This window comes from Canis aureus, chromosome 17, assembly GCF_053574225.1.
Source record: "Canis aureus isolate CA01 chromosome 17, VMU_Caureus_v.1.0, whole genome shotgun sequence".
Taxonomy (NCBI): Eukaryota; Metazoa; Chordata; class Mammalia; order Carnivora; family Canidae; genus Canis; species Canis aureus.
In genome coordinates, this window is record NC_135627.1 from 14,857,885 (window position 1) to 14,885,445 (window position 27,561).

General features: G+C 36.6%; 1 protein-coding gene across 3 annotated transcripts in view; it reads left to right on the forward strand.

Moving 5' to 3' along the window:
- The window catches only part of UGGT2 (UDP-glucose glycoprotein glucosyltransferase 2), a 184,242-nt gene that overhangs the window by 18,497 nt on the left and 138,184 nt on the right, over positions 1–27,561 (forward strand). For all 3 annotated transcript variants that reach the window (XM_077855168.1, XM_077855166.1, XM_077855167.1), the window contains exons 2-5: positions 45–127; positions 8,398–8,528; positions 9,188–9,300; positions 19,975–20,149. In XM_077855168.1, coding sequence (XP_077711294.1) covers positions 45–127; positions 8,398–8,528; positions 9,188–9,300; positions 19,975–20,149 — 502 coding nt within the window. The remainder of the gene's footprint in view (positions 1–44; positions 128–8,397; positions 8,529–9,187; positions 9,301–19,974; positions 20,150–27,561) is intronic.

Genomic DNA, 27,561 nt, shown 5'->3' on the forward strand with positions numbered 1-27,561 from the left:
ATTTTTCATTTCTATCTATTAACTGATTACTTTTATTTTAATAGTGAATTTATGGCAGAAGAAAGTAATGAAAAATTTTGGCAGTTTTTGGAAACTGTACAAGAATTAGCAATTTATAAGCAAACAGGTAGGTGATATGCATATCGTAACTTAAAAAATTTCTATTTCTGTACATACATTAGATATGTTTATTGTCTTTAAGGGTGAAGTGTAAATGCTCAATTTGGTTAGTAAGTATGAATATTAAATTTGAAAAGATATTTTAATGGAAATGATTCCAAGCATCCATTTCTGAAAAATAAAGGTTTAATCCTTTATTATAAGAACAGTCACATGATTAGCAGTGTTTGCAGATTGCATTATAATCAAGGAGAAATAGAAATTGTTCAATTATGGTTTTCTTTTTACCTAGATTTATTTGAAATAGTTTTGCATCTAGTAGTGTTTTTTTTTTTTTTTCAAAAATGCTTTTAAAGAGATTTTTTACTACTTGCCTTTAACAAATCAGGTAACCTATGTGTTTTTATTTCACTATCTAGAAGATGTAGTCATTCCTAATTTTTAAATATATGTGAATATATATTATGTATCTATATATGTGCATATTCTTTAGAATGAACAAGTGTTAATGTGTTTTCTGAGGAAAAAGATTAAAGATAATGAAATGAGGTTTTAGGAGCAGAGGCTAAAAGGTTAATTATTATAAAGAAAGGTTATTTTCCTTTCTCTAGAATAGAAAAAATACTAACATGGAATCCATAAAGGAGGATTTCTTTAGCCTTGTACACATGGGGAGATTACTATGATTACTATGGAGATAAAATATTTTAGAGACTACTTACTCTGGTGATTCGTTTATGATTTTGTTATTGAGTGTAATTGTAGGAGAAACAATAGACTTGAATATCTTAAGTGTTCATTTATTGACCTCCATTTGGGTCAAGTAGCCTTGAAGTTCAGCAATTTTTTTATTTCATGAGCTAGGTTTAAAAAAATAGAACACACATGCCTTTCATGATATTTTCAAAACCAAGTAAGCTCTTTAAAAAACTTCATTATTTAATTATCATTATTTGAGTCACAAGAGATACTGTGTACTTCCGTAGATTCTGGGAATACAAAGATGATCTGTACTCCCTGGACCCCATAATACTGTCAAGGGGACAGCAGAAGAGCGCACTCTGCTGTGAGGTGGTGAGAGCTTCATGGGCTGTGATGACAAAGAAGCACATGGAAACAGGCACCTAGTCAGTACTTCAGAGAGAGCAGGGTGGCCTTCCTAGTGGGGGGTGTTGAAGCTGAGAGTGGATGGTAGAGGTAGCCAGGTGGTAAGGAAAGGAGTAGAGCACAAGAGAGGGTGGTAGTAGGCTGTGCATAGGAATTTTGACCACGTAGAAGTAGACAGGCAAATGCATGGGGCACTGTTGATGGTTGGCTTTGTATTTGTCCTGGTAATTTCAGTTTTGATATTTGAGGCAAAAATGGGCTAGATTAATATTTAAGATTCTCATAGTTGAAAAAAAAAATCCACCAGCAGCCTGGGTGGCTCAGCAGTTTAGCGCTGCCTGCAGCCCAGGAGTGATGCTGGAGACCTGGGATCGAGTCCCGCCTCGGGCTCCCTGCATGGAGCCTGCTTCTCCCTCTTCCTGTGTCTGCCTCTCTTTCTCTGTGTTTCTCATGAATGAATAAATTTTAAAAATCCACCAAATTTTGTGGCTCTCACCTAAAGTCCTGAATGTAGCTATCTTAAATCTTTGGTTCTTGGTATATACTTTATAGTCTTATTCAGTGCTGTTTCCCACTGGGAAAGCAATCTTGAAAATTACTCTTATAAATTTTTGAACTGCTTTTAGTTGCTTAGATGTATCTAAGCACTTTACCTAAATGAAATGACATGCCTGAACAATCTGATGGCAGATGATTACTAACAAGTTAGAATATAAGCTTAGGAATACCTAAATTCTACTTCAAGCATATAATATAGGAGGTGTGTATTTCGGGGTTGAACCTAAAAAGAATTCTATTAAATAAGGATTACTAACACAGAAAATAGAATTCTATTAAAACTATTTATAATGGCAAGATCAAATACATACGCTGCATCATCACTGATGTTGTTAAGTGTAGGAGAGGATGCTGTATATTAGGAGTTAAAAATGTCAACAATTGTCAGAGTTACCGAATTCAAGATATTATCCTAGAGGAAACGTTTTAAATCCTCAGTTACTTGTAATTTTTTAGGTTGTTGAATCTCCATTAAACCCCATAAATACTCTACTGAAGAATAATTCCAGTGATCTTCTTGCCTAAAAAAGTTGTAAATATTGAGGATTTAACTTTTTGAATTCAGGTGCTAGTTTCATGCCATTTAGTGAGAACACTTTACATTATGTGTCAGCAAATTAATATCTTTTAAACATTTAATAAAGATCTTAATAAAGATCTTAATAAAATTAAGATCTTTAAACATAGAATTGCCTGTTTTTTTTTTAAGCTATTTTATGGTCCTGCTACAGAGTTAGGTATTTATTGATGCTTCAAGATTCAGATGGCATGATATTTGCCAACCTATGAGGTTTGTGTGGTGAGTTAGAAATGTCAACCAAGGTTTATCTAAAATGAGTCCCTACTTATTTTTACTTCCCCATGTGCTCCACATGGAAGAAACTCAAAGTCCTTGAAGATTTAATGGTTTTTACTTAAGTTGCTTATATATTTTAATGGAAAGATTTTTGGAAAATGCTATGATATTTCTAACTGAGTTACTTGTAACTGAGAACTGGATTTGGATAGGATGATGATTGCAGTTTGGATGTGTCACATTTGAAATGCTTATCAAATATCCAAGTGGAGATACCCCATAAGCTGATATATGAGTGGGAGATTTAGGTGGTAAAAGTCTAGGCTGAAGGGTTGGATTTGGGAGTTATCAACACTAAAAGAGTAATTAAAGTTGGAGGGAGGAGGTATAAAATGAGAAGAAAATAGTGCCCAGGGGCAGAAGCCTGATGAGCATCAATGTGTAAGAACTAAACAGAAGAACACACAATAGAGACTAGGAGGACCCGTAAAGGTCAGTAAAAACCTAGAAAGTATAGTGTCATGAAAGCCAAGAGAACACTGAGTGGTAAGTGATGGATGTTATTAAGTACTATAGACTGATCAAATCATGAGAATATTAAGCTTTTAACAACAGAAAAGTTATTGGTGACTTAGCAGTTTCCGTGATCTAATTATCAAAAAACTATGTGGTAGGTTGAGGTCTGAGTTGAGGTTGGAAGCAGAGAAGAATATTAAGTCTTTCAGGATGAACTGTGAAGCATGAAAAGATGCCCAAAATCCCTCATCAGGGAAATGCAAATCAGAACTGTGAGTTATTACCTTCATTCAGAACGGCTAAAATCAAAACTCAGGAAACAATAGGTATTCGTGAGGATGCAGAGAAAGGGGAACCCTGTTATACTGTTGGTGGGAATGCAAACTGCTATAGCCACTGTGGAGAATAGTATGGAGGTTCTTAAAAAAAAGTTAAAAATAGAACTACCCTGGGATCCAGCAATTGCACTAGTAGTTATTTACTCAGAGGATTCAAACATAGTTATTTGAAGGGATACATATACCCCAATGTTTATAGCAGAACTATCAACAATAGCCAACCAAGGGAAAAGTCCAAGTGTCCATCAGAACTGCTGAATGGAGAAAGAAGATGTGGTGTGTATATACAGTGGAATGTTACTCAGCTATAAAAAGGAATAAAGTCTTATCATTTGCAATGACAATTGAAGCTAGAGAGTATTATGCTAAGCAGAATAAGTCAAAGATACCATAGGATTTCACTCCTTTGGAATTTAAAAAACGAACATAAGGAAAATCAAGAAACTTAACTATAGTGTGTTCTCTTAATAGAGAACACACTGATGGTTACAAGAGGGGAGGTGGTTGGGGGATGGGTTAAATGAGTGATGGAGATTAAGGGGTGCACTTGTGATGAGCACCAGGTGTTGTATGTGTTGAATCACTAATTTCTATACCCGGAAGAAAAGATTGTGCAGCAAATAAGATGGAATCAATAGTGGGCTATGTAGGCTGCTGCTTTTTTTCCCCCTGAAGGTGAGAGTGATTTATGTATATTAAATGCCAATAGGCAGAAATCAATGAAACATGACGCTGAAGAAAGAGGAAGGATACCAAAAAGGCAAAGTCTTTATTAGCAGGTTAATTGGTGAGCCTGAATTGAGTTATTTATTTTTAGCACATGTGTGAATGGGGGGAGGGGGAAGAATTCCAAGCAGGCTTCATATCCAGTGCAGAACCTGATGCAAGTCTCAGTCTCAGACCATAAGATGATGGCCTGAGCTGAAATCAAGAGTTGGACATTGAATCAGTTGAGCCACCCAGGTGCCCCTGAATTATTTTAAAACATTAGCTATCCAATATATCCACCGCATGATTGAGATGATCTTGCAAGTTAAGCCTAAATTACAGAATCTAAACCCCTGAACCCTACATCTATCTCTACATTGGGGACAATAAAAGTGACCAGTGACAAAATTTGATGTCTCTTGTCAGGCACTATTCACATTTGTTTCTGTTGACTCTGTTTTCAGACTGATCCTCATTTGACTGATGTAGTCTTAGTTATGCTATTATATTAATTTTGGCGATTTTTTTTGTTGGCCTGTAGCTATTGTGTCTTTTTAAAGACCAGGTGTTTTTTTTTTTTTCCCAAAGATTTTACTTATTTATTCATAAGAGACACACAGAGAGAGGAGAGACATAGGCAGAGGGAGAAGCAGGCTCCATGCAGGGAGCCTGATGTGGGACTTTATCCCGGGACTCCAGGATCATGAACTGAGCTAAAGGCAGATGCTTAACCCCTGAGCCACCCAGGTGTCCCCCTTTTTTTTCCCCTAAAGATTTTATTTATTTATTTATTTTAATTTAAAAAAAAGATTTTATTTATTCATTAGAGACACACAGAGAGAGAGGGGGGGGGAGATTGAGAGAGAGAGGCACAGACACAGGCAGAGGAAGCAGCAGACTCCATGCAGGGAGCCCGACGTGGGACTTGATCCCGGGTCTCCAGGATCAGGCACTGGGCTGAAGGTGGCGCTAAACCGCTGAGCCACCTGGGCTGCCCTAGTTTTGAGAATTGATTTAGAGATAGGATGGACCTATCAGTATAACAGGATCTGGACTGGGAGGTCAGGGAAAACTCTTTCCAAAACAAATGACACTTAAAGTTTGCTGAATAGGAGTTGGCTGAACATGCACCACTTGCCCTTCTACATTTTATGCCAAAGGAATAGCTTGTGAAGACCCAGAGTGGTTAGCCTCCTCTCTTTGAGTATTGCCTCTCGGTCTCCTATAAGCCATAATGAGATGGCTAATGATCCTTTCTTCCCCTCAGCATGGTCTGAATTTGGTCACCAGTATCCTTTGTCTTTATCTTTGTATTCTTAAGTATACATAAGTTTCTACTACTTTATTGGCTTTGGTGATATTCTTTTATTGCCAGCTAATGTTTATGAGAAATTACCGAGCTTATTTTACTTTCCACTTAATTTCCCCTTTGTTGTGGTTTGGTTAGTGATGTGCTTTTCTGCATCACTGGAGCGTGTAGCATTTACATAGTATTCTGTAAATCTCAACTCTTTCATTTAGTCTTGTTTCTATTCTTAAGTGTATTCAGAGTTCACTATCAAACTTTATGCTACAGTTTCTCCTATTATTTCTTGGTTAGGTAAAGTTTGCTTCCTAGTTGATGCTTCATTATGAACTCCTAGGAATAATGGCCTTGAATTCTTCACATACAGCACTGTGCATGCATGAATTTTATTCTTCAGATTTTTAAAAAGATTTTATTTGACATCGAGCACAAGCAGGGAGAGCAGCAAGCAGGAGAGAGGGAGAAGCAGGCTCCCCACTGAGCAAGGAGCCCAATGTGGGGCTCAATCCCAGAACCCTAGGATTATGACCTGAGCTGAAAGCAGACATTTAACCAACTGAGCCACCTAAGTGCCCCTATTCTTCACATTTCTAACATTAGAGTACCATAGTTTTACTAGAAAATGTTTCAGTGCTAGCCAGCTTGAGTCTTCATTCTTAGATACGTAGACTCATTATTTCTTTTAATTCTTGAGAGTTTTCTTGAATTGTGGTTTCATTCTCTTCTATTTCTTAAATTTTTCTAAATTAGGGATACAATTATACATACCATAGCTCTCCTTTGCCCGACTTCGGGATCTGCCAAGAACTGTAAAGGGGCTGAGGTTTTTTTTATCCTACTTGCAAGTTAAAAACTTAGCTTCCCACAATTTCAAAGATCAAACATAAGAGAGTCCTTGATCAGAGCTGGAAGACTTTGACCAAAGGAAATCTCCCAAGCGGGCCACAGCATTCTCTCCTTGGCCAAGAACCATCACAGTAACTCTTGAGACTTTTACTGTCCTGCTTGAAAGGCTCTGAGGTTGGCACAATAGATTGTAAAGAGTTGTTGAATCATAACTTGGTTGTAACTCTGCATCATGTCTTCCATCCTCTCCTCTGCCAGGCAAGCCAGGGTTCTAGTGATTTTCCAGCCTTCTGTCCATAGTGGTAACAGATTTCCTTCCTTTTTCACTTCATGTAGGTATGCATGTCTATAGCTATTGTCTGAAGAGGGTCAAACCTTGCTCTGATCCAAGATAGGTCTTTGTACTTGTCACAGTGGGTTGGACTTGAAGCTGACAGAACCACTGGTGGGGGAAGTCCACTTACATGGAGGAGTGTTAACAACTAAGACCTCATTTGGGTAAATGCCTTTGAATCTGCTGCCTAGTTCTTGACCTGTAACCTCTTACTTCTCGATAATAGGCAATGAATTGGAGGACCATTTATTGCCTAATTGACTATACAATTTTGTCAGTATGTTCACTGTCAGTTTACAAGGACTTCTTTTAAATTCTGTCAGTTGACCCATGAAGCTGACTGGGTCTTTTCTCCTCCAAAAATATCTGTTTATCTGTCAGCATTCCACCTCTATTGTCCAATCTGTCCAGTACTATGAAGGATCTGAGATTTTACCATTTTCAAGTTAACAGATTAGTTTCATGGATGCTGACAGAAGACACGAAACCCCTGGATAAGAGACAGAGGACTTTATTATTCAAAGAAAAAGCAGCACCCACCGTGTCCATGTATTTGTGCTGATTCCCTGAGCCCCAATTCCCACAGGGCAATGTAGAGGGCCAGATGACCTCTGAACCATGAATGGGTTGTGTTAGGGAGCAAAGCCAAGGGTCAAGAGCCCAGTACCTTTTGAACAAGTAGTAGACAGTGTAGAAATAAAAAACTAGTTTCCCTCACCACCCCCAAAGTCTCTCCTTCCACATAGCACCTTTCTTTCCCTTGCTCCCCCAGGAGTGTGTCTATGGTTACATTTTCCTTTTGTCTTCCCTTCTCACCATCCAGGAACTGTGATCTGCAGGTAAAGCTGTGAGTCTAACCTACCTCTCCTCTCTCAATGAAGGTTATGTCAGTTGATAACTTAGTGCCAGGGAGTAAAGGAGAGAGGGAATGTCCAGGGACCAGCTTACAGGTACCTGTGCCATCTGGCTCCAGAGAAGCTGTGCTGTTAGCTCACCACCTCTGGCTGACACAGTGGCTAGAGTGCAGACGATAACAACTCCAGGTGGTGTAGAGAAAAGGAAAGGGCAAAAATTGGTGGTTCTTTCCTGCTTACCTCCTGAGTATCACCAAGCCCCCTTCAGCTCTTGGCGTCCATTCTCCTTCCACGTGATTTCCATCTCCACAGAGGTGTTCAAGAGTTCTTACACTCTAGGATTCATCCTTCTCTTTGGTGTCTTGGGGATCTTTGTAGATGGCTTTAGGGGAGGGAACTATCAGTTCAGGTTTTTCTATACAAGAAGACATTTATTCTTTTAAGGTCAGCTTCAACCTCTGTCTCCTAAAGCATTCTGGACACACTAATTGCTTGTAGCTATGTGTACTAAATCTGAGTAGAGTTTATTTATACATGTCATTTAAAATTTAGTAAGTCATACTCTTTAGCTTTATTTTGCTGTTCTTAGTCTCCTCTTAAATCCTAGGTAGGGCCTGCATCTTATCCTTGTATGATAACCCCACAGCCTTGGAGTGAATTAATCTGAGATGCTGGCATCTTCTGGAGAGATTTTAATGGCAGGATTATTTTCACCTGGACTCATATCACTCGATTGTACTTCACTGAAAGATCCAAATGAAGTTAATAAACCAGATCTTGATTTTTTTTCCATTTTTCTCCAACATCATCTATAACCAAACTTAAGATTTTGATATTAAGTTAGCTTTACAGTAGAGACGTGCCAGTGTCTTGAAAATGAAATAACATCCTATTCTTTTGAATTTTTTTTATAGAATCACCTTATTCTTATTACAACTTAATCCTGAAGAAAGCTGGACAATTCTTAGACAATTTACATATCAATCTCTTAAAGTTTGCTTTCTCTATAAGGGCATACTCACCAACTATTCAGATGTTCCAACAGGTATGTAAAAATACCCAAACTATAGTCGACAAAGAAGCATGCTGATAATATGCAGAAACCTTAATGTGGGGACGCCTGAGTGGCTCAGTGGTTAAGCGTCTGCCTTTGGCTCAGGGCGTGATCTTGGGGTCCTGGGATCGAGTCCCACATCGGGCTCCCTGTGGGGAGCTTGCTTCTTCCTCTGCCTGTGTCTCTGCCTCTCTCTCTCTGTCTCTCATGAATAAATAAATTCTTTAAAAAAAAAAAAAAAAAGAAAGAAACCCTAATGTGAATATCTTTGGTTGAAAAAGATCTACAGACTTACAGAGCCTGCCATTGATTATATTATCATTGTTAATCATTGATTATAATTGAATATATTATGTAATCTTATAGTTATTTGGAATAAGGAAATTATGAGAACAAATGATTATTGAAATTAACAGTAATGAAAATTTTTAATTTGGCATTTTTTTCAATGACTTTGAAGCATGTTCCTACTATAAAGTTGATTTTGTTAAAGTATTTGATTCTGCCTGCATGTAGATATTTTTTACTTTAATTAGAGCAATAACTTAATAGTAGTTGATGAGTTATTTTAATCAAAGGAATGTATGAGTTTTAAAGATCATATTTTAATTACCAACTACTGTAGCTAAATATAATCTTTGAAATCTTAGATTGCAGCTGATGAGCCTCCGCCAGATGGCTGTGATGCATTTGTGGTTATCCATAAAAAACACACCTGTAAAATTAATGAGCTTAAAAAACTGCTAAAGAAGGCTACTTCAAGGTAAGTTCATGATTGCCAATAGTGAAGAGTTGAAATAGCAGAAATTTCTTGCAATAAAAATTTTTAATAATAAAGACATTGCTTATTAAATAATGTACTGTATTGAAAAACTGAATCTGAGGTGTTCAAGTCTTTTTCTAAAACATACAAGTACTTTCAGTATAATATCTCAATTAGCTTTTTATTTTGGAATATAAATTATACCAAAATACCATAAAATACATGAAATATGTTTTATATAATCATTATTTTTTTAGATAAGCATGCAAAACTGGATTTATTTGGACTCCATCTCTTTAAATATAAACTGAATATAACTTAGGAATAAAAAATTAATAATATGAACACTAATACAGAGTGTATAGAGTTGCTTTTTGTTATAATGTATTATTAAAAACCTTTTTAACTTTTTCCAAGCATTTAATACAAATGGATATGGGCAGTCAGAATGAAATTATTAATTTATTAGTACCAGTGTATGTTCTACTGTCTGATTTATTTATACTTTAAAAAGTATTAAGGTTATTCTCTAATTTTGAAAGAGTTCTTTATATATATTAAACAGTAATATATATTTAGTAATTCATATCAATACTTGTCTTTTTTATTGTAAATCTTTTAAAAGATTACATTTTATATTATACAGAAGACTTTTTAATTTTTTGTAGTCAAATATTTCTTTTATTTGTGTATGTTTTTATACTTAGTTAAAATCTCTCAAGTTTGGAAAAAACTATTTTCCAGTAGTTTTCTTTAAGTTTTTCCTTTCATTTTACCTTAAAATTTTTTTTAAAGATTTTATTTATTTATTCATGAGAGACAGAGAGAGAGAGAGAGAGAGAGAGAGAGAGGCAGAATCATAGGCAGAATGAGAAGCAGGCTCTATGCAGGGAGCCTGATACAGGATCAACCCCGGGACTCCAGGATCATGCCCTGTGCTGAAGGCAGCCCCTAAACCACTGAGCCACCCAGGGATCCCAATCATTTTACCTTAAACTTTTAATCCATGTAAGTTAGGAAGTCCACTGTTAGGAAAGGATCCAGTCAGATATTTCTCCCTTCAGATGACTAGTTGATTATACATTTGTTATATTTATGTTATGCTCTATTTCATAGCTCTTCTGTACATTAACTGTTTCTTGTAGCAGTGCCATGCTGTTTTAGTATTTATTATTTTATAATATATCCTGGTACCTCACAGTACAAGGTCATTTGCTGCTTTATATCCTCCCATTTTTTTTTTTTTTAAGCTCTGTTGTTATTGATGCTCTCAAATTAATATTAAAGCCTGTTTTCGGGCAGCCCCGGTGGCCTAGCAGTTTAGCGCCGTCTTCGGCCCCAGGCGTGATCCTGGAGACCCAGGATTGAGTCCCACATCAGGCTCCCTGCATGCAGCCTGCTTCTCCCTCTGCCTGTGTCTCTGCCTCTGTGTGTGTGTGTGTGTGTGTGTGTGTGTCTGTCTGTCATGAATAAATAAAATCTTAAAAAAAAAAAAAAAAAGCCTGTTTTCTCCTACCAAATTGCCTCCCTAAGAAACCTCAGTAGGATTTTAATTAGAATATGCTAAGCTTATTGGTTAATTTAAGAACAGTTTAATCTTGCGGGATCCCTGGGTGGCTCAGCAGTTTAGCACCTGCCTTCGGCCCAGGGCATGATCCTGAAGTCCCGGGATCGAGTCCCACGTCAGGCTCCCTGCGTGGAGCCTGCTTCTCCCTTTGCCTGTGTCTCTGCCTCTCTCTCTTTCTCTGTCTCTCATAAATAAATAAATAAGAACAATTTAATCTTTATTATATTGAATCTCTCGACAGATGACATGATGTATCTTCTATTCATATCTTCTTTCATTTTTTTGTTCATACCTTTTAAAACGTTAAAGTTTTTAAAAATGTTAAAGTTTTGTAATTCTGTTTTTAAATCAGAAATAACATATTTTATCAATTATTTTTTTATTGAGATGAATACATAGTTTTTCTCATTGAACATACTGTGTATTATGGTAATATATTAAAATTTTGTAATAATGGTGTGGGATATTTTCTGTTAAATTAATATTGCTTATGTTTTCATTAAGATTCATGTTTCTATTTTAATCAATGAGATTAGCTATTTTAAATTATAAATGCTATCCTTTTAAAGCAGTCATTCTAGCTTTATAGAGTGAATTAGGCAACCATGTAATTTCTGTAAATTCTGTTATTCTTGTACATATGTATGTCATAGAAAAGTATATCATAGGAATTAATTTAAAAAAAAAATAGAGCAATATATTTCTCCAAAGGAGTTTGATCCAGATGTTTTAATGTTTTTATGCAAGTTTTATGTCATTAAGCTTCTCTGAAAAGTACTGCCTGCTATATTTTAGGGGTATCTGCATTGAATTTTTGTTTTATTTCTATTAGTTAAGTATAGTTGATAAACGTTATGTTTGCATCAGTGCACAACATAGTAATTCAACAATTCTATACTTTTTGCAGTGCTCACCATAAGTGGGATTATCTGTCACCATACAACATTATTACAGTATTATTGGCTGTATTCCTTATGCTGTACTTTTTATCTCTGTGATTTATTTATTTTATAACTAGAAGTTTGTGCCTCCTTAATCCCCTTCACCTATTTTGCCCATCCCCCCACTTTTCTCTGGGGACCACTGGTTTGTTCTCTGTATTTGTCAGTCCGTTTCTGGTTTTTTTGTTTCATTTATTTTGTTTTCTAGATTCCACATAGGAGTGAAATCATATGGTATTTGTCTTTCTCTGCCTTATTTCACTTAACATAGCATGTCCTAGGTCTATCCGTGTTGTCACAAATTACAGGATCTTCAATTCCATTTTTTTTTTTTTAATTTGTGGTCAGTAGGTGGGAAATTCAGGTAGAATTTCCCACCGTTTTTTTTTTTAAGATTTTATTCATTTATTCATGAGACACATACAGAGAGAGAGATAGAGGCAGAGACACAGGCAGAGGGAGAAACAGGCTCCATGCAGGGAGCCCAACGTGGGACTCGATCCCGGGTGCCCAGGATCAGGCCCTGGGCCAAAGGTGGCATTAAACCGCTGAGCCACCGGGGCTGCCCCATGGATCTTCAATTCCTTTATAGCTTCCCCCCCTCCCCCAGTTATAGCTTTAATAGACTGTGAAATTGTCAGCCCTTGTGCTTTTTTTCTTTTAGTGCATTTTTTAATGTAATTTTAGTAACTTAAAATTATTTTTGATGTCTGAATATATAATTTTTAAAATATTGAATATTCAACTGTTAAATCTGAAATTAAGTTTAAAAAAAAGGTTAACATAAAACTTTCGTGAGAGGCAATCTGCAGTGAATCCTATGAGTCCTTTCATGTTCTTGGTCTGATTTATAGAAAGTGGAGTACTGTGACCACTCCTTAACTGAGCCATTCCTCAGGGTTGTGTTTGTAGCAGGCAGTCTGGAGGAGTGAGGTGATCTTCTTTCCAGAAAGAATAGGCTTGTTTACTGCTTGCTATAAAATAGTGGTTCCCCAAGTATAGTGTTCCTCCGCTGCAGAATATGCCCACTATTTGCTATTTGTGTAATATCCATTTAGGTGTTTCGCCCACTGCCCCGCCATGAGATGATAAAAATCTAACTTAATGTTTTATAAGTAGGGTAAAGTCACACCTTAGATCTTTTATAGTTCTTGACAGTTTTAGAAACAAAGGTGAAATGCTGACAGACACATGGCTTTTCTGGAAGAAGAAGGACAGGGCCCACATGGCTGAAGGAAGATGAAAGCTCTCTTCTCTCTCCTCCACCATTTTGTACTCTCTGCTCCTGGCTGGGTAATAGCAGTTTTCTGAACTTGCTCTAGCTTCTGCCATAGTGCCTTGATATATGTGCCTGTAGGAAAAGACACCCAAACTCAACTGATGGAGTTTGGAAGGTGTTTACCACTGGCAAGGGTTTAAAATGATCTCTAGACCAGTTTGATGAAGTTTTATTATTTTGGCTTTCATGAATGAATTATGTTTGGCACTTTTACCGTATATGTTTATGCTGTGAATGTTGTGAATGTTCACGAAGTCTCAAGGGAGACTGCCACCTGTACCGTCTATTCCTAGGTGAGCAACATAGAATCCTAGGAGGAGAAAGAAGCTAGAATAGAATACCAACTTTAGTCACAGTCTCAGGGGCTGCTGGGTACCCAGAGGCAGTTTCAAGTACCACAGCGCCACCTGCTTTAGTCATCAAGTATACTCCTTTTTGAAAAGCAGCTCTTAGGGGCAATCAAGCCCTAATTGAAACTGAAGGAACCCAGGGAAGCCTTGTGTCTCTACTATCTGATATTTTATGTTTTGGTCTGGGTCAAATAGGATTCAGTGACTAAAGAGGTAGAGGGACCTGGTCAATTGAAAATGGTATATTCAAGAGCATATTTGTTTTGACTTAGCAGGATCTTAGATTTACATGAAAAAGTGGTAGCTACTCTTCGGGACAAACCTTCTGCCCTATTAATACTACTTCAAGTGAAGTTTCTGGCTCATTGGGGCCCTCAGGACACAGTGATTTCCCTTAATGCCTGGGCTGGGTTACTGGTGGTGGTGGTATCTTTAGGCTGCCGTTACTGTTCAGTCAAGCCACAGCTATATAACATTAGAAGCTGAGTGGTCACTCCATTCTGTGGGCAGAGTTCAGAGCAATACTCTTTTCCTGACTAGTCCTGGACCCGTTGATGAAATTTAGTACATTTATACTGACTCTTAGACTGTTGTCAGTGTCCTGCCCATCTGGTCTGCCACTTAGAAGACTACCAACTGGCAGAATAAAGACACACTCTTTGGGGGCTGTATTCTATGAAGATAAATTGCAGCTGCCCATCTGCTAGTCTGAATTATTTCTGTAAAAGTACACAGTGTTAGACCCATTCTTTTTAGTCTGAAGTCAAACTACTTACCACTTAAAACATAATACTTTACTACTTGAAACAAAAACTCTCTAGCAAAAAAAAAAAAAAAAGGGTAGAATGATTTGTCTCTTCTCTACCTTCTGTTCAAAGATCTGTGCTCTGTGCTCGGGATCTGCCCTAAAACTTGACAGATGTTGTATTATATATGTAAATACACATATGATTATGTATTTAGGAGAAAGCAACAGTAATTGTCGTCTAAGTAAGTGTAACTTTCTTCTCCCGCCCCCAACAAGGAAATAAAATTATTAAGGAATTTTTTTTTGTTTTTGGAAATTGGGAAAGTGAGAATACCACATGAAAAGAAAAGCACCTTTGATGCCCTGAATGTGTTATGATTTAAAAAAGGAAAAAATAAACTGAGTGTTTAGCTCGAAGGGAAAAAGAAAATACTATGAATGCAAAAGGTAATAGAATTATTCTTTTCTGTTGTTTCAATCATTTATTTAAAGAAATGGAAAACCTGAAAGAAAATGAAAACTTAAGGAAATTTAGGAATGAGGAACATTTGTAGAGGGGAAAACTTAAAATATTTGTTACTCTAAATACATATTCAAGTAAGTTATTTGCTTAAAAAAACACTATGGATGAATATTGATAGTGTAAAAACTAAGGCTTATGTACCTAAGGTTCACAAAAAGAAAAATGTATTAACCTAAATGCTATATATAGCTTCTCTCAGGCTGGGGAATTGATTTTGCCTTACCTGAAAGCTAATAAGTTTGTCTTTGACGGTTTCATGGATTCTGGCAGAAGACCAGAGACTCTTGGGTTAGAAACAAAGAACTGTACTATTGGTGGCCACAAGCAGCATGAGCATTAGCACCTTTGCACTAGTTCCCTGTGGCTCCATATTCTCCAGGGGTGAAAACGGGCCCACAGGAATACAACATAAGGAGCTGGGAATGTATCACAGCAGAAGGACACAGTGCTTGGGGGAACCTCTGGCTTCTAACAAGCAGTAAGCAACCTTCTCCTTGTCCCAGAGGAAGACGTTCACACACGCCTCAAAGTCTCTTGCTGCAAACCCTGAGAAATGGCCTGTCCTAGTCTTAACACACCCAGAAAGATAGTCAATGGCTATGGTATAATGCCCCTCTCAACAGTCCATCCTTGGGCCTGACAGATTCTTGACCAAACTCAAAATTTTTATGACTATGCAACCCATCAGCCATTCTGTTGTCTCATAAAGCATTTAACTAAGGCTATTCTCAACAGGACTCGAAGCAGCAGGATGAGATCCATCTGTAGGTCTCACCATGCTCAAGGGTCTCCGATTCAGCCAACTATGTATAAGTCCCAGGGGACTAGTGTGTCCTGTTTCAGAGAGATGGGATGTCTAACATCTGTTATCCGTTAAAACCTGAACAAGGAAAAAATAAATAAATAAAAAATAAATAAAACCTGAACAAGGGCATTTATACGGACCTGATCTTTGCCATCACTGCAGATATTCACTGGGGACAGTAAACGGGCCAAAAAAGCAAGCCCTTTCCCCACTGGAAACATTCTGTGCCTGGTTTCCCCAAATACAAACATAAACCCCAAAGCGGCACATGTCATTCTAGTTCCACCATTGTTAAACTTTCACCTGGTAGCTGTAGCCTCAGTCTTCATGTGGCCTAACCCAAGGCTGCTCCCGGCACAGAAGTACAGAGTTTGCATCATTAAGATGACATTGTGTCAGTCTGTATATTTATGCATGAATTTGGGGCATAGGGTAAATATATATTCAGGAGACCTTTGTCTCTGGAAAATCTCTTCCCTTCTAATTTTTCCTTTTATTTTTGACCTAAATATTTAAATCTACTAGCACTGTTTCATTAGCAGCGTTTCTAACTACTAACAATAGTAAATTTTTGAAAACATTTTGTTTCAGACTAATATTAAAATGTAAGATATCCTGTATAAATTATGAAATGTACTTCTACATTACTGATTTGACAAAAATCAGTATTTTTTAATGATAATCCACTTAGTGTCATATGAGTTCCAAGGTATCAGTTAAAATTAATGAAATGATTTTAAAATCTCATCTAGTTTGATTCCTTTTTACTTTTTAAATGAAGTATGATTTTAGCATACTTTTTGTATTTATTAACAGGATCCTATGAAGTATGGCAACTAATTGTTTCCCTTGTTTTGTACATTCTTGTCTCTTCATCTATTGCAGAAGAGATTGTGAGCTCAACACTTGGGGCTGATAAAATTTTGTTTCATATTTCAAGTATCTAAACATTGACAGTAATATCTTTAAAATCCTATCTTTAATGTTAATGAAAGTGGACGATGGGGCACCTGGGTGACTCAGTGGGTTAAGCATGTGCTTTTGGCTCAGGGTGTTGGGATTGAGCCCTGTATGGGGCTCCCCACTCAGTGGAGAGTCTGCTTCTTTCTCTCCCTCTGCTCCTTCCATTCCCCCTTCTGCCCCTCCATGCTTGCTCTTGAGTGTTCTGTCTCTCAAATCTGTAAAAATAATGAAAGTGGATGAATGTGTAAAACTTTAAAAGAAATTTATTAAAGTAATGTGGATGAGTGTGTATACATACTATGACAGCCAAACTAAAAATTACTGTAAAGGTGCTTGAACTCATGTAATCTTATAAACCTGAAATACAGTACTCCATTCTAATAATGTCCAGAAATATGATGCATTTGAAGGCAAGTAATTAGTGGAAAGTTTTCATTATTAGGTTAGTAAAGAGGTATTGAGCACTTGAGTGATTTTGATTTAAAGTAAGTCAGTAGGAGAAAGAAAGAAAGAGAAAGAAAGAAAGAAAGAAGGAAAGAAAGAAGGAAAGAAAGAAAGAAAGAAAGAAAGAAAGAAAGAAAGAAAGAAAGAAAGAAAGAAAGAAAGAGTCAGTCAGTAGGGACGCCCGGGTGGCTCAGCGGTTTAGCGCCACCTTCGGCCCAGGGCCTGATCTTGGACACCCAGGATCGAGTCCCACATCAGGCTCCCTGCATGGAGCCTGCTTCTCCCTCTGCCTGTGTCTCTGCCTCTCTCTGTGTCTCTCTCATGAATAAATAAATAAAATCTTAAAAATAAATAAATAAATAAATAAATAAATAAATAAAGTCAGTAACCAGGAATAATAGTAATTTAGCCAGTTTTTATTTGTAAAAGTTAACTTATTTTTATTGGTAAGCCTTGTTCTATAATAATAGGAATTTGAGGGATGCCTGGGTGGCTTAGCGGTTGAGCGTCTGCCTTTGGCTCAGGCCGTGATCCTGGAGTACCAGGATTGAGTCCCACACCAGGCTTCCTGAATGGAGTCTGCTTCTCCCTCTGTTTATGTCTGTGCTTCTCTCTCTGTGTGTGTCTCTCATGAATAAATAAATAAAATCTTTAAAAAAAATTGAATTTCTCTATTAGAAGAGGTAATTTATATAATTTTCCAGCCATATCAGAAAATCAAAAACTTAGTAATGTTACTTACTATATTTAGTTTATTGTAGAAAGTCTGTAAGTTTTCATGAATATCCTAGAAATGTTTCTCTTTAAAATAACAGTGGTTATCACCAAATGATTATATCAATTTCAATTTAGCTCAAGTAATAGAATATTATTTTTGAATTATTGACATTTAAAATCATACTTCTTGATAAAAAGATTCAATTTTCATTTTAAGTTTTAATTTTAAGAATTTTCTTCCTTACTCTGTACAGGTTAAATTAACTACTATGGGAGAATTAAAAAATGTAAAGAAAATATGCCACAAAATAACTTATACACAAAACAATATAATAAACATTTAATAAGATAAACTATGATATAAACATGCTGTAAAATTTTATAGTTATGTCAGTAAGTGAAAAAAGAATGCAATACACACATCCAGTATATGAAACCTCAGGGAATCAATTCATTATGTCCATCTGAGTGCAGAATTTGTCCCTTTAATTTTTTGATGCATTTTTTGTTAGTTTACGCCAAAAGCACCATGTTCCCAATGTATTAAGTTTAAACATTAAAAATTAGAATAATGCAATGTATGCATACAGAAAATTATATGATTCTTTTTTACTCCTGACTTCTAGAACTTCTCCCTAGGGTCAACCAGTACAGTCAAGTTCTCATGTATCCTTTTAGAAATAAGGTATATATATATATATATAGTCATAATTACATAGATAAATACTCCCTACTTTCATCATGAATGGTAGTATACCACCCAACATTTGGTTCCTTTTTTTCCTTGATGATACTCTTGATCAATAGTTTAAATAACTGGAGGTTTGCAAGAATGAGAGAAGAATTATTTCTTGAGCATCAGGCATGTGCTTTATGCTCTGCTAGATGATTTGCAAGTCCTTTTGGTAAATCTTTAGGACACTCACTAAGGTAGTGAGAATTCCTCCTCTTGAGTGGTTAAAGAAATCAGCCCAAAAGAGAGCAAATCACTCGTTTAGAGTCACATACCTAGTAATTAAACTAGAACTTAAATCTAATTCTGCCTACTTTCAAAACCCAGTTATTTAAAGATAGTAAATAAATAAAGTTTGTAGAGATCTGAATTCATTACATAAAGGTTATTTCTCAATACCTTTGTTGTTATTAATCTCATCATCTTGTTTTTCTTTCTATCTGTGTAAGTTGTTAAAAGATGTGGGTTTGGGATTCCATAGACAGGAGTTGGAATCCTGGCTTTCTGTTTGATCTTGTGCTGGACATTTAACTTGTCTGACCCCTGGGAACCTTAAAAATTTAAGTAAATGATAGTAACTATCTAAAGGAATTGTTGAGAAAATAGAATATATATAATATATATATATATTACTAATGTACCAATGTACATTATGAATGTGTATATATATATGTATAACTTAGCACAGGTTCTGGCAAATAAGATATCAAGTCTATTTATGATAGGGCCAGACCACAGCACTTCTCTATTTCTTTGTTTATCCTTGAGGATTTCATGAGTTGTTATTCATATTAAGTATTGATAAGTATTAGTACTGATAATCTTTGTATGATATAGTGCTTTTGTTTTTTAAATTATTTGGAGCCCACTTTCAGGAAATGTGAGGTATGAAAAATTATACCCTTCTAATTGAAGAAAAAATTTTTTCATTGAAAAATATATTGCTGTTATATGTTATTTAAAGATAGTAAACCTTGCTTATTAAAAACATTTGTAATATTCAGTTTTGGGTTAACCAGATTTCTTTTGTCTTGAATTGAAGTCACTTTCTATTGATTCACTCAGATTTCATATAGTAAATGGGGATTCTTTCTCACTTACATATAGCTATAAAATTTTCAGCATGTTTATGTTACATTCTGTTGTATATGTTTGTTGTATTGTTTTATTGTAAGGAAAGTTACTTTGTAGGTATATTGTCTTTACATGTTTTTAATTTTCCCACAGAAATTACTATGTTAAATTGTACACAGGATGAACATTCACCACAGGAAGTTTAAACTCTTTTTCTGTGATTTTTTTGTGTGTGTGTGTGTGTGTGTATAAATGTGTATATATATGTATAGATGTATATGTGTATTTTTTTTCCTGTAAGTTGTTTGATAAGCAGAAATTATAAAAGGTCATGATGTGTTTTCAGTATACTCTTTCGGTTCTTTCAGAAGTTTGTGTCTTGGGGCGCCTAGCTGGCTCAGTTGGTAGAGCATGCAACTCTTGGTCTTGGAGTTCTGAGTTTGAGCCCACATTGGGTATAGAGATTACTTAAAAATAAAATCTTTCAAAATAAATAAATAACAAAAGTATGTGTTTTGTTTCCATTTTAGGCCCAGACCTTATCTGTTTAAAGGAGATCATACATTTCCTACAAACAAAGAGAGCTTACCAGTGACTATACTCTATGCTGAAATTGGTACCAGAGCATTTGGTAAATTTCACACAGTATTGTCCAAAAAAGCTCGAAATGGGGAAATTCTGTATGTTCTTCGGCATTATATTCAGGTACAGTTTTATCCAAGATTATTTTGTCTATAAAAAATATGTTTGGTAATTTCCTTAGTAGGTTTTACATAACTTCCACCTGAACAGTTAAAGATTTTTTAAAATTAACACACCTATCAAATGTGAACTTTATGTGGAAAAATACATGAGGATTCTGTATCTTTGGGGATCATGTTGATACTCCTTTCAATTCAGATTCCTTTCTTAAATCTGAAACAGGTTTAAAAGTTGGATAAAATAACCATAATGTGTATAATATTTGCTAGAATTCATAAATATAGTTTGAATTTTTTTTTGTTTTTTGAGAAAGAGAGGGAGAAAGAGAGTGTGGGGGGGGGAAGGGAGAGGAGGAGAGAGAATCTTTTTTTTTTTTTCCATAAGATTTTATTTATTTATTTATGAGAGACACAGAGAAAGGCAGAGACACAGGCAGAGGGAGAAGCAGGCTCCATGCAGGGAGCCCGACATGGGACTCGATCCAGGGTCTCCAGGATCATGCCCTGGGCTGAAGGCAGCACTAAACTGCTGAGCCACCCAGGGTGCCCAAGGAGAGAGAATCTTAAGCAGACTCCACACTCAGCATGGAACTGAACCTTACAACCCTGAGGTCATGACCTGAGCCAAAATCGAGAGTCAGACTTGACTGACTGAGCCACCCAGGCACCCCTTTAAATACAGTTATTTTTAATGAAAATGTATTATGATGAGGAAATCTAATTTAATTGATATACTGATAGTATTTATTAGTTCAAAATATGAAGCACTGCATAAGAATGCTGTTAACTGTTTCTTTGGATGGCTGACTACCGTTTTATTCAAGTTTCTGGTCAAATATGTTGTGTTCCCACTCTTCCAAACTCACATTGCTATCACACTCTTATTATGTAGTATTCTGGCTTAATGATTGTATAGTACCCATTGGTATATCTCAAGCTTTATTTATTTCATACCTCCACACCATTCCTCCCACCCCACACAACCAAACTCACACAAATATACTAGAACATAATGACCATTAGAAGGAGGACTTTGCTTATTTTACCACTATATTCCGAACATGGAAAGAGTATTTTAAAATGAAATGTTAGTGATTTGCATATTAATGTTTAAGTTAATAAAAGCATTATAGATATAGTTGTTAATTGCTATACATATTCTTTACCTGTTTTTGTATTGGATAATTTGGGTTTCTCTTATCGACAAATTTTAAAAAATATGTTTTGAATACTAATCTTCTATACTTTGCAAACATCTTCTATAGTATTTCTGGTCTTCTGGTATTAAAAAAAATTATTTATGACATCTTTGGTTCAGTGCAAGTAATAATTGTGATGTAGTCAAATTAATCCAATATTTCTAATAGTTTCCTTCACGAAATCATAAGGACATTTTCCTGTATTTTCTTATAATAATAAAGGGCTAATCTTTATGTTTTGGTTTTAATCCATCTGGAATGTATTTGAATATGCTGCAGGTTAGGGATACAATTCTAGTTTTTCCATATGGAAAATTACTGGTTTTCACATAATTTATTGAACAGTTGAGTATTTTAAGCCATCATATGCCAAGTTTTCATATAGGCATGTATGTTTTTAGACTCTATATTCTGTTCCAATAATATAGATGTCTGTTCTATACAAATATATTTTAATTGCAGTAGCTTAAACTCTAAAGCAATCGTGACAAAGAAGAACAAAGCTAGAGGCATCATGCTTCTGGATTTCAAACTATATTACAAAGCTATAGTATTAAAATACTGTGGTATTGGCATAAAAATATATAGATCACCTAAGCATTCACCTGGGAAAAGGAAACGTGTTTAGTAGGTGAGCATGTTGAAATTTGTAGTTCAGTTTATTAGCCTAAAGAATGGGAGATGGGCTTCTGTGCTGAGGGAAGAAGTTTAGAATCAGATAAACCCAGTACTGCCACTTACCAGTATGAGGCTCTCCCAAGTCTCAGTTTCCTCAGAATTGCTACAGAATGAAAAGTAACAACTACTGAAAGAGTCCCAAGACAGCAGAGGAGTAGAATACCTTAGTTTCATCTGGTCCCAGGAATTCAGCTAGATAGCTACTAAATCATTCTGAACACCTGTGAACTGGAGATTTAAGAAGAAAGTAGCTGCAACTCTACAAGTAGAAAAGTGCCCACTTTCTGCAAGGTAGGAGGTGCAGAGAAATAAATCTGAGACAATATATGGGAATATAAACCATGGCAGGAGGTAGCCTCAATTAGCCTGCTTCTGGAAAGTGGTAATAGCAGTCAGGTGCCAAATCAGAACTTTCAGAACTTTTAGAAGTCTGTTTTAGTGAGGCATGTCCTGGCCTGAAAGGTGTTCAGGTGATGAAGTGGGTCAAAATCCTAGGTGGGACAGTGTGGTCTCAGGATCCTCAGGGTCACAGAAAGGCTGGGAGTGCCTGAGTGCCCTAGAGTTCCCAAGCATCGGAAAGGGGAAGCCAGCAACAAACAGCCGAGGAGTGAGCTTTCAGCTCCAGGTTGCCATAAACTGTGAATGACACACGGTAATCATGACTGCTCTCCAAGCAGGGGCCCAACAAATGGCAGAACGGCAAGAACCCCTCTTCCCTCAAAAGGGTCTGCAGGGCTTGGAGACTTGAATGGGGGTCACGTGCCTATGATGGAAAGGCTCAGTCATAGGCTGGGTAAGCAGAGTTCGAATGGAGCCCAGGGAGAAAGGAGTGACTGCTTTTCCCTGAGGGAGTACTGAAGAGTGGTCCTGGAGACTGACAGGTCACCATTTTCACTCATCCTCTAAAGCTGTGAGGAAAGCCTTTGGAGAACAAAAGCCGAATAAGCAAGCTGGAGCAGATTACCTCACCTGGCTCCCTGACAAGGGTGGTGCAGTCCCATGGGGGGGCAAAGACACTGAGAATCAGCACAACAGGTCCCTCCCCTAGAAGATAAGCACCACTATCCAGCCAAGACCAAATCTACTGATCACAGAGAACTGCAAAGCTCCAGCACTAGGGGAATATCGCATATAATTCATGAGGGTTTTTCCCCCACAATTCTTTAGTCTTTCAATTTTAATTTTTTTCTTTCCTTTCCCAACCAAGTTTTTATCAACTTTTTAAAAAATCTTTTTTAATTTTCATTTTTACATTTACATTCTATCCTTTCATTATATTTAATTTTATTTTTGTACATATATCTTTTTCTTTCTTTACAATTTGGGGATGCATTTTCTCTTTTTTTTAAGATTTTATTTATGTATTTGAGGGAGAGAGAGAGAAAGCACAAGCAAGACGAGGGGCGGAGGGATAAGCAGGTTCGAGCCCCATACAGGATTCAGTCCCAGCTCTGGGATCATGACCTGAGCCAAAGGCAGATGCTTAACCAGCTGAGCCACCCAGGTGCCCCAGGATGCAGTTTCTTCTAATAGACCAAAAATACACCTAGAATCTAGTGTATGTCTCTGTTCTCTTCTCCTGTTTGATCATATTCACTTTTTTCTCTTTTTTTCTTTTTTTTCCTGATTTGTTAGTCTTTTTAAATTTTCATCTTTATGATTACATTGTATCCTTTCAAAGTACTTTATTTTTGTATATTTATGTTTTTCTTTCTTTACAAGTTTGAGATATCATTTCTTCTAACAAACTGACCAAATATACTCAGGACATAGTGTATTGCTCTGTTCTGTTCACCTGTCTGTTCATATTCTTTTTTTTTTTTGTCTTTTAATTTTCATTTTTTATAGTTACATTCTATCCTTTCATTGTATTTAATTTTTTTTGTAGACATAGAAGGTTTTCTTTTGTTACAATTTTAGGATCTAGTTTTCTAACAGTCCAAAATACTATTGCTCTCTTCTGTTCACCTGTCTGATCATATTTTCTCAATTTTTTTTTGTTTCACATCTCTTCTGATTTTTTTAAAGATTTTATTTATTTATTCATGAGTGACACAGAGAGAGAGGGAAAGACAAAGAGGGAGAAGCAGCTCCATGCAGGAAGCCCAATGTGGGACTCGATCCCAGGACCCCAGAATCATGCCCTGGGCCAAAGGCAGACGCTCAACTGCTGAGCCACCCAGGTGTTCCTCTTCTGATTTGTTGAGTGTATATTTCTCTGGGGTTGTTGTTGCCATATTAGTATTTCGTTCTCAAGTTCATCTGTTTTTCTCTGGACAAGACGGAAAAACACCCCACTTACTACAATGGACAGATCATCTAAGCAGATCAATAGGAAACAAGGGCTTTGAATGACACACTGGACCAGATGGACTTCACAGATATATTCACAGCATTCTATTCTAAAGCAACAGAATACACATTCTTCTCAAGTGCATATGGAACATTTCTCCAGAATAGATCACATACTGGGTCACAAATCGTGTCTCAACTGATAGTAAATGATCGAGATCATTTTGATGGCTACTCAGCCACCAAAAAATGAAATCTTGCCATTTGTAATGATGTGGATGGAACTAGAAGATAATATGCTAAGTGAAATAAGTCAGAGAAAGACAGTTATATGATTTCAGTTGTATGTGGAATTTAAGGAACAAAACAGAGGGGCATAGGGAAAGGGAGGGAAAAATAAGATGAAATCAGAGAGGAAGAGAAACCATAAGAGACTTAATCATAGGAAACAAATTGAGAGTTTTTGGAGGGGTGAGGAGGTGCGGTTATTTGGTGATGAGCATTAAGGAGGGCAGGTGATACAGTGAGCACTGGGTATTATATAAAACTGATGAATCACTGACCTCTACCTGTGAAACTAATAATACACTATATGTTAATTAGTAGAATTTTAGAAAATAAAAAATATAGAGATCAGTGGAACAGAATGGAGAGCCAAAAGAAAACCAGAGCTGGGGGCATCACAATGCCGATTTCAGGTTGTACTACAAAGCTGTGATCATCAAGACAGTGTTGTACTGGCACAAAAACAGACACATAGATCAGTGGAACAGAATAGAGAATCCAGAAATGGGCCCTCAACTCTATGGTCAACTAATATTCAACAAAGCAGGAAAGACTATACACTGGAAAAGGGACAGTCTCTTCAATAAATGGTGCTGGGAAATTGGACAGCCACGTGCAGAAGAATGAAACTAGACCATTCTCTTACACCATACACAAAGATAAACTCAAAACGGATGACAGATCTAAATGTGAGATAAGAATCCATCAAAATCCTAGAGGAGAATATAGGCAACACCCTTTTTGAACTTGGCCACAGCAACTTCTTGCAAAATACATCTATGAAGGCAAGGGAAACCAAAGCAAAAATGAATTATTGGGACTTAAGATGAAAAGCTTCTGCACAGCAAAAGAAACAATCAATAAAACTAAAAGACAACCTACAGAATGGGAGAAGATATACCAATCAAAACCACAATGTGATACCACCTCACACCAGTGAGAATGGTGAAAATTAACAAGGCAGGAAACCACAAATGTTGGAGAGGATGTGGAGAAAGGGGAACCCTCCTGCACTGTTGGTGGGAATGTGAACTGGTGCAGCCACTCTAGAAAACCGTGTGGAGGTTCCTCAAAAAGTTAAAAATAGAATTGCACTACGACCCAGCAATTGCACTGCTGAGCATTTACTCCAAAGATACAGATGTAGTGAAATGCCGGAACACTTGCACCCCAATGTTTCTAGCAGCAATGTCCACAATAGCCAAACTGTGGAAGGAGCCTCGGTGTCCATGGAAAGATGAGTGGATAAAGAAGATGTGGTCTCTGTACACAATGGAATAATAGTCATTAGAAATGACAAATACCCACCATTTGCTTCGATGTGGATGGAACTGGAGGGTATATGTTGAGTGAAATAAGTCAGAGAAGGACAAACATTATATAGACTCATTCATTTGGGGAATACAAAAAAATAGTGAAAGGGAATAAAGGGGAAAGGAGAGAAAATGAGTGAAAATATTAGTGAGGGTGACAGAACATATAGAGACTCCTAACTCTGGGAAACGAACATGGGATAATGGAAAGGGAGGTGGGTGGGGGGGTTGGGGTGACTGAGTGACGGGCACTGAGGGAGGCACTTGACGGGATGAGCACTGGGTGATATGCTATATGTTGGCAAATTGAACTCCAATAAAAAAAAAGAGAGAGCCAAGAAATAAACCCGTGCATATATGGTCGACTAATATTCAACAAGAGAGCCACCATACTCAGTTAAATGGTGCTGGGAGACCTGGATAACCACATGCAAAAGAATGGAATTAACCCTCTTATAATACTCACAAAAATTGAATTGGATTAAAGATTTAAACATAAAATACGAAACCATGAAACTCCTAGAAGAAAACCTGAGGGAAAAACCGCTTGACAAGGTCTTGGCAGTGATTTTTTGAACTGATACCTAAGGAAAGGCAACAAAAGCAAAAATAAAGTGCAATGCAGTGAAAAATAAATGAAAAAAATAAAGTAGGACTACATCAAACTAAAAAGCCTCTGGACAGCAGAGGAAGCCATTAACAAAACTAAAGGCAATTTATGGAATGGGAGAAAATATTTGTAAATCATTTATCTGATGAGTTTAATATCTGAAATATATAAAGATCTCTTACAACTCAGTAGCAAAAAAAAAAAAAAATCTGATGAAAAAATGGGCAAAAGACCTGAATAGATATTTTTCCAAAGGAGACATGCAAATGGCCAGCATGTACATAAAAAGGCTTTCAACATTGCTAATGAGGAAATGTAAATAGAAACTACAGTGAGGTACCACATCACGCTTGTTAGAATTGCTGTTGTTAAAAAGACAAGGGTGCAAAGATGTGGAGAAAAGGCAGTCCTTTTGCACTTTTGTTGGGAGTGTAGCCACTATGGAAAAGAGTATAGAAGTTCCTCAGAAAATTTTAAAAGGAACCACCATGTGATTGTGTGTTTCTGCTTCTGGGTGTATATCCAAAGGAAACAAAACACAAACTTGAAAAGAAATCTGTACTCTCATGTTCACTGCAGCATTACCTACCATAATAAAGACCTGAGGACAGCCCAGGTGTTCTGCAGTCGATAAATGGGTAAAGAAAATGTTTCTGTGTACAAAGGGATGATATCATTAAAAATAAAGAAATCCTGCCTTTTGTGTATGACAACATGGATGGATCCTTGAGGGCATTATGTTAATTGAAGTAAGTTCCACCACGAAAGACAAATAATGTCATGATATCACTTCTATGTGGAACCTAAAGAAAAACAAAAAACAGAACAGATTGGCGGTAATGAGAGGTGGTGATGATGGGTAAAGGTGGAAAGAATAAACTTTCTGTTAAAAGTTCTGAGATTACTATAGTTAATAATACTGTATTGCATATTTGCAAGTTGCTGAGAGATCTTAAAAGTACTTACCACAAGAAAAAAAAATGAGCTATAAAAAATAAGCTATAGATGTTAACAAAATGTACTGTGGTAATCATTTCCT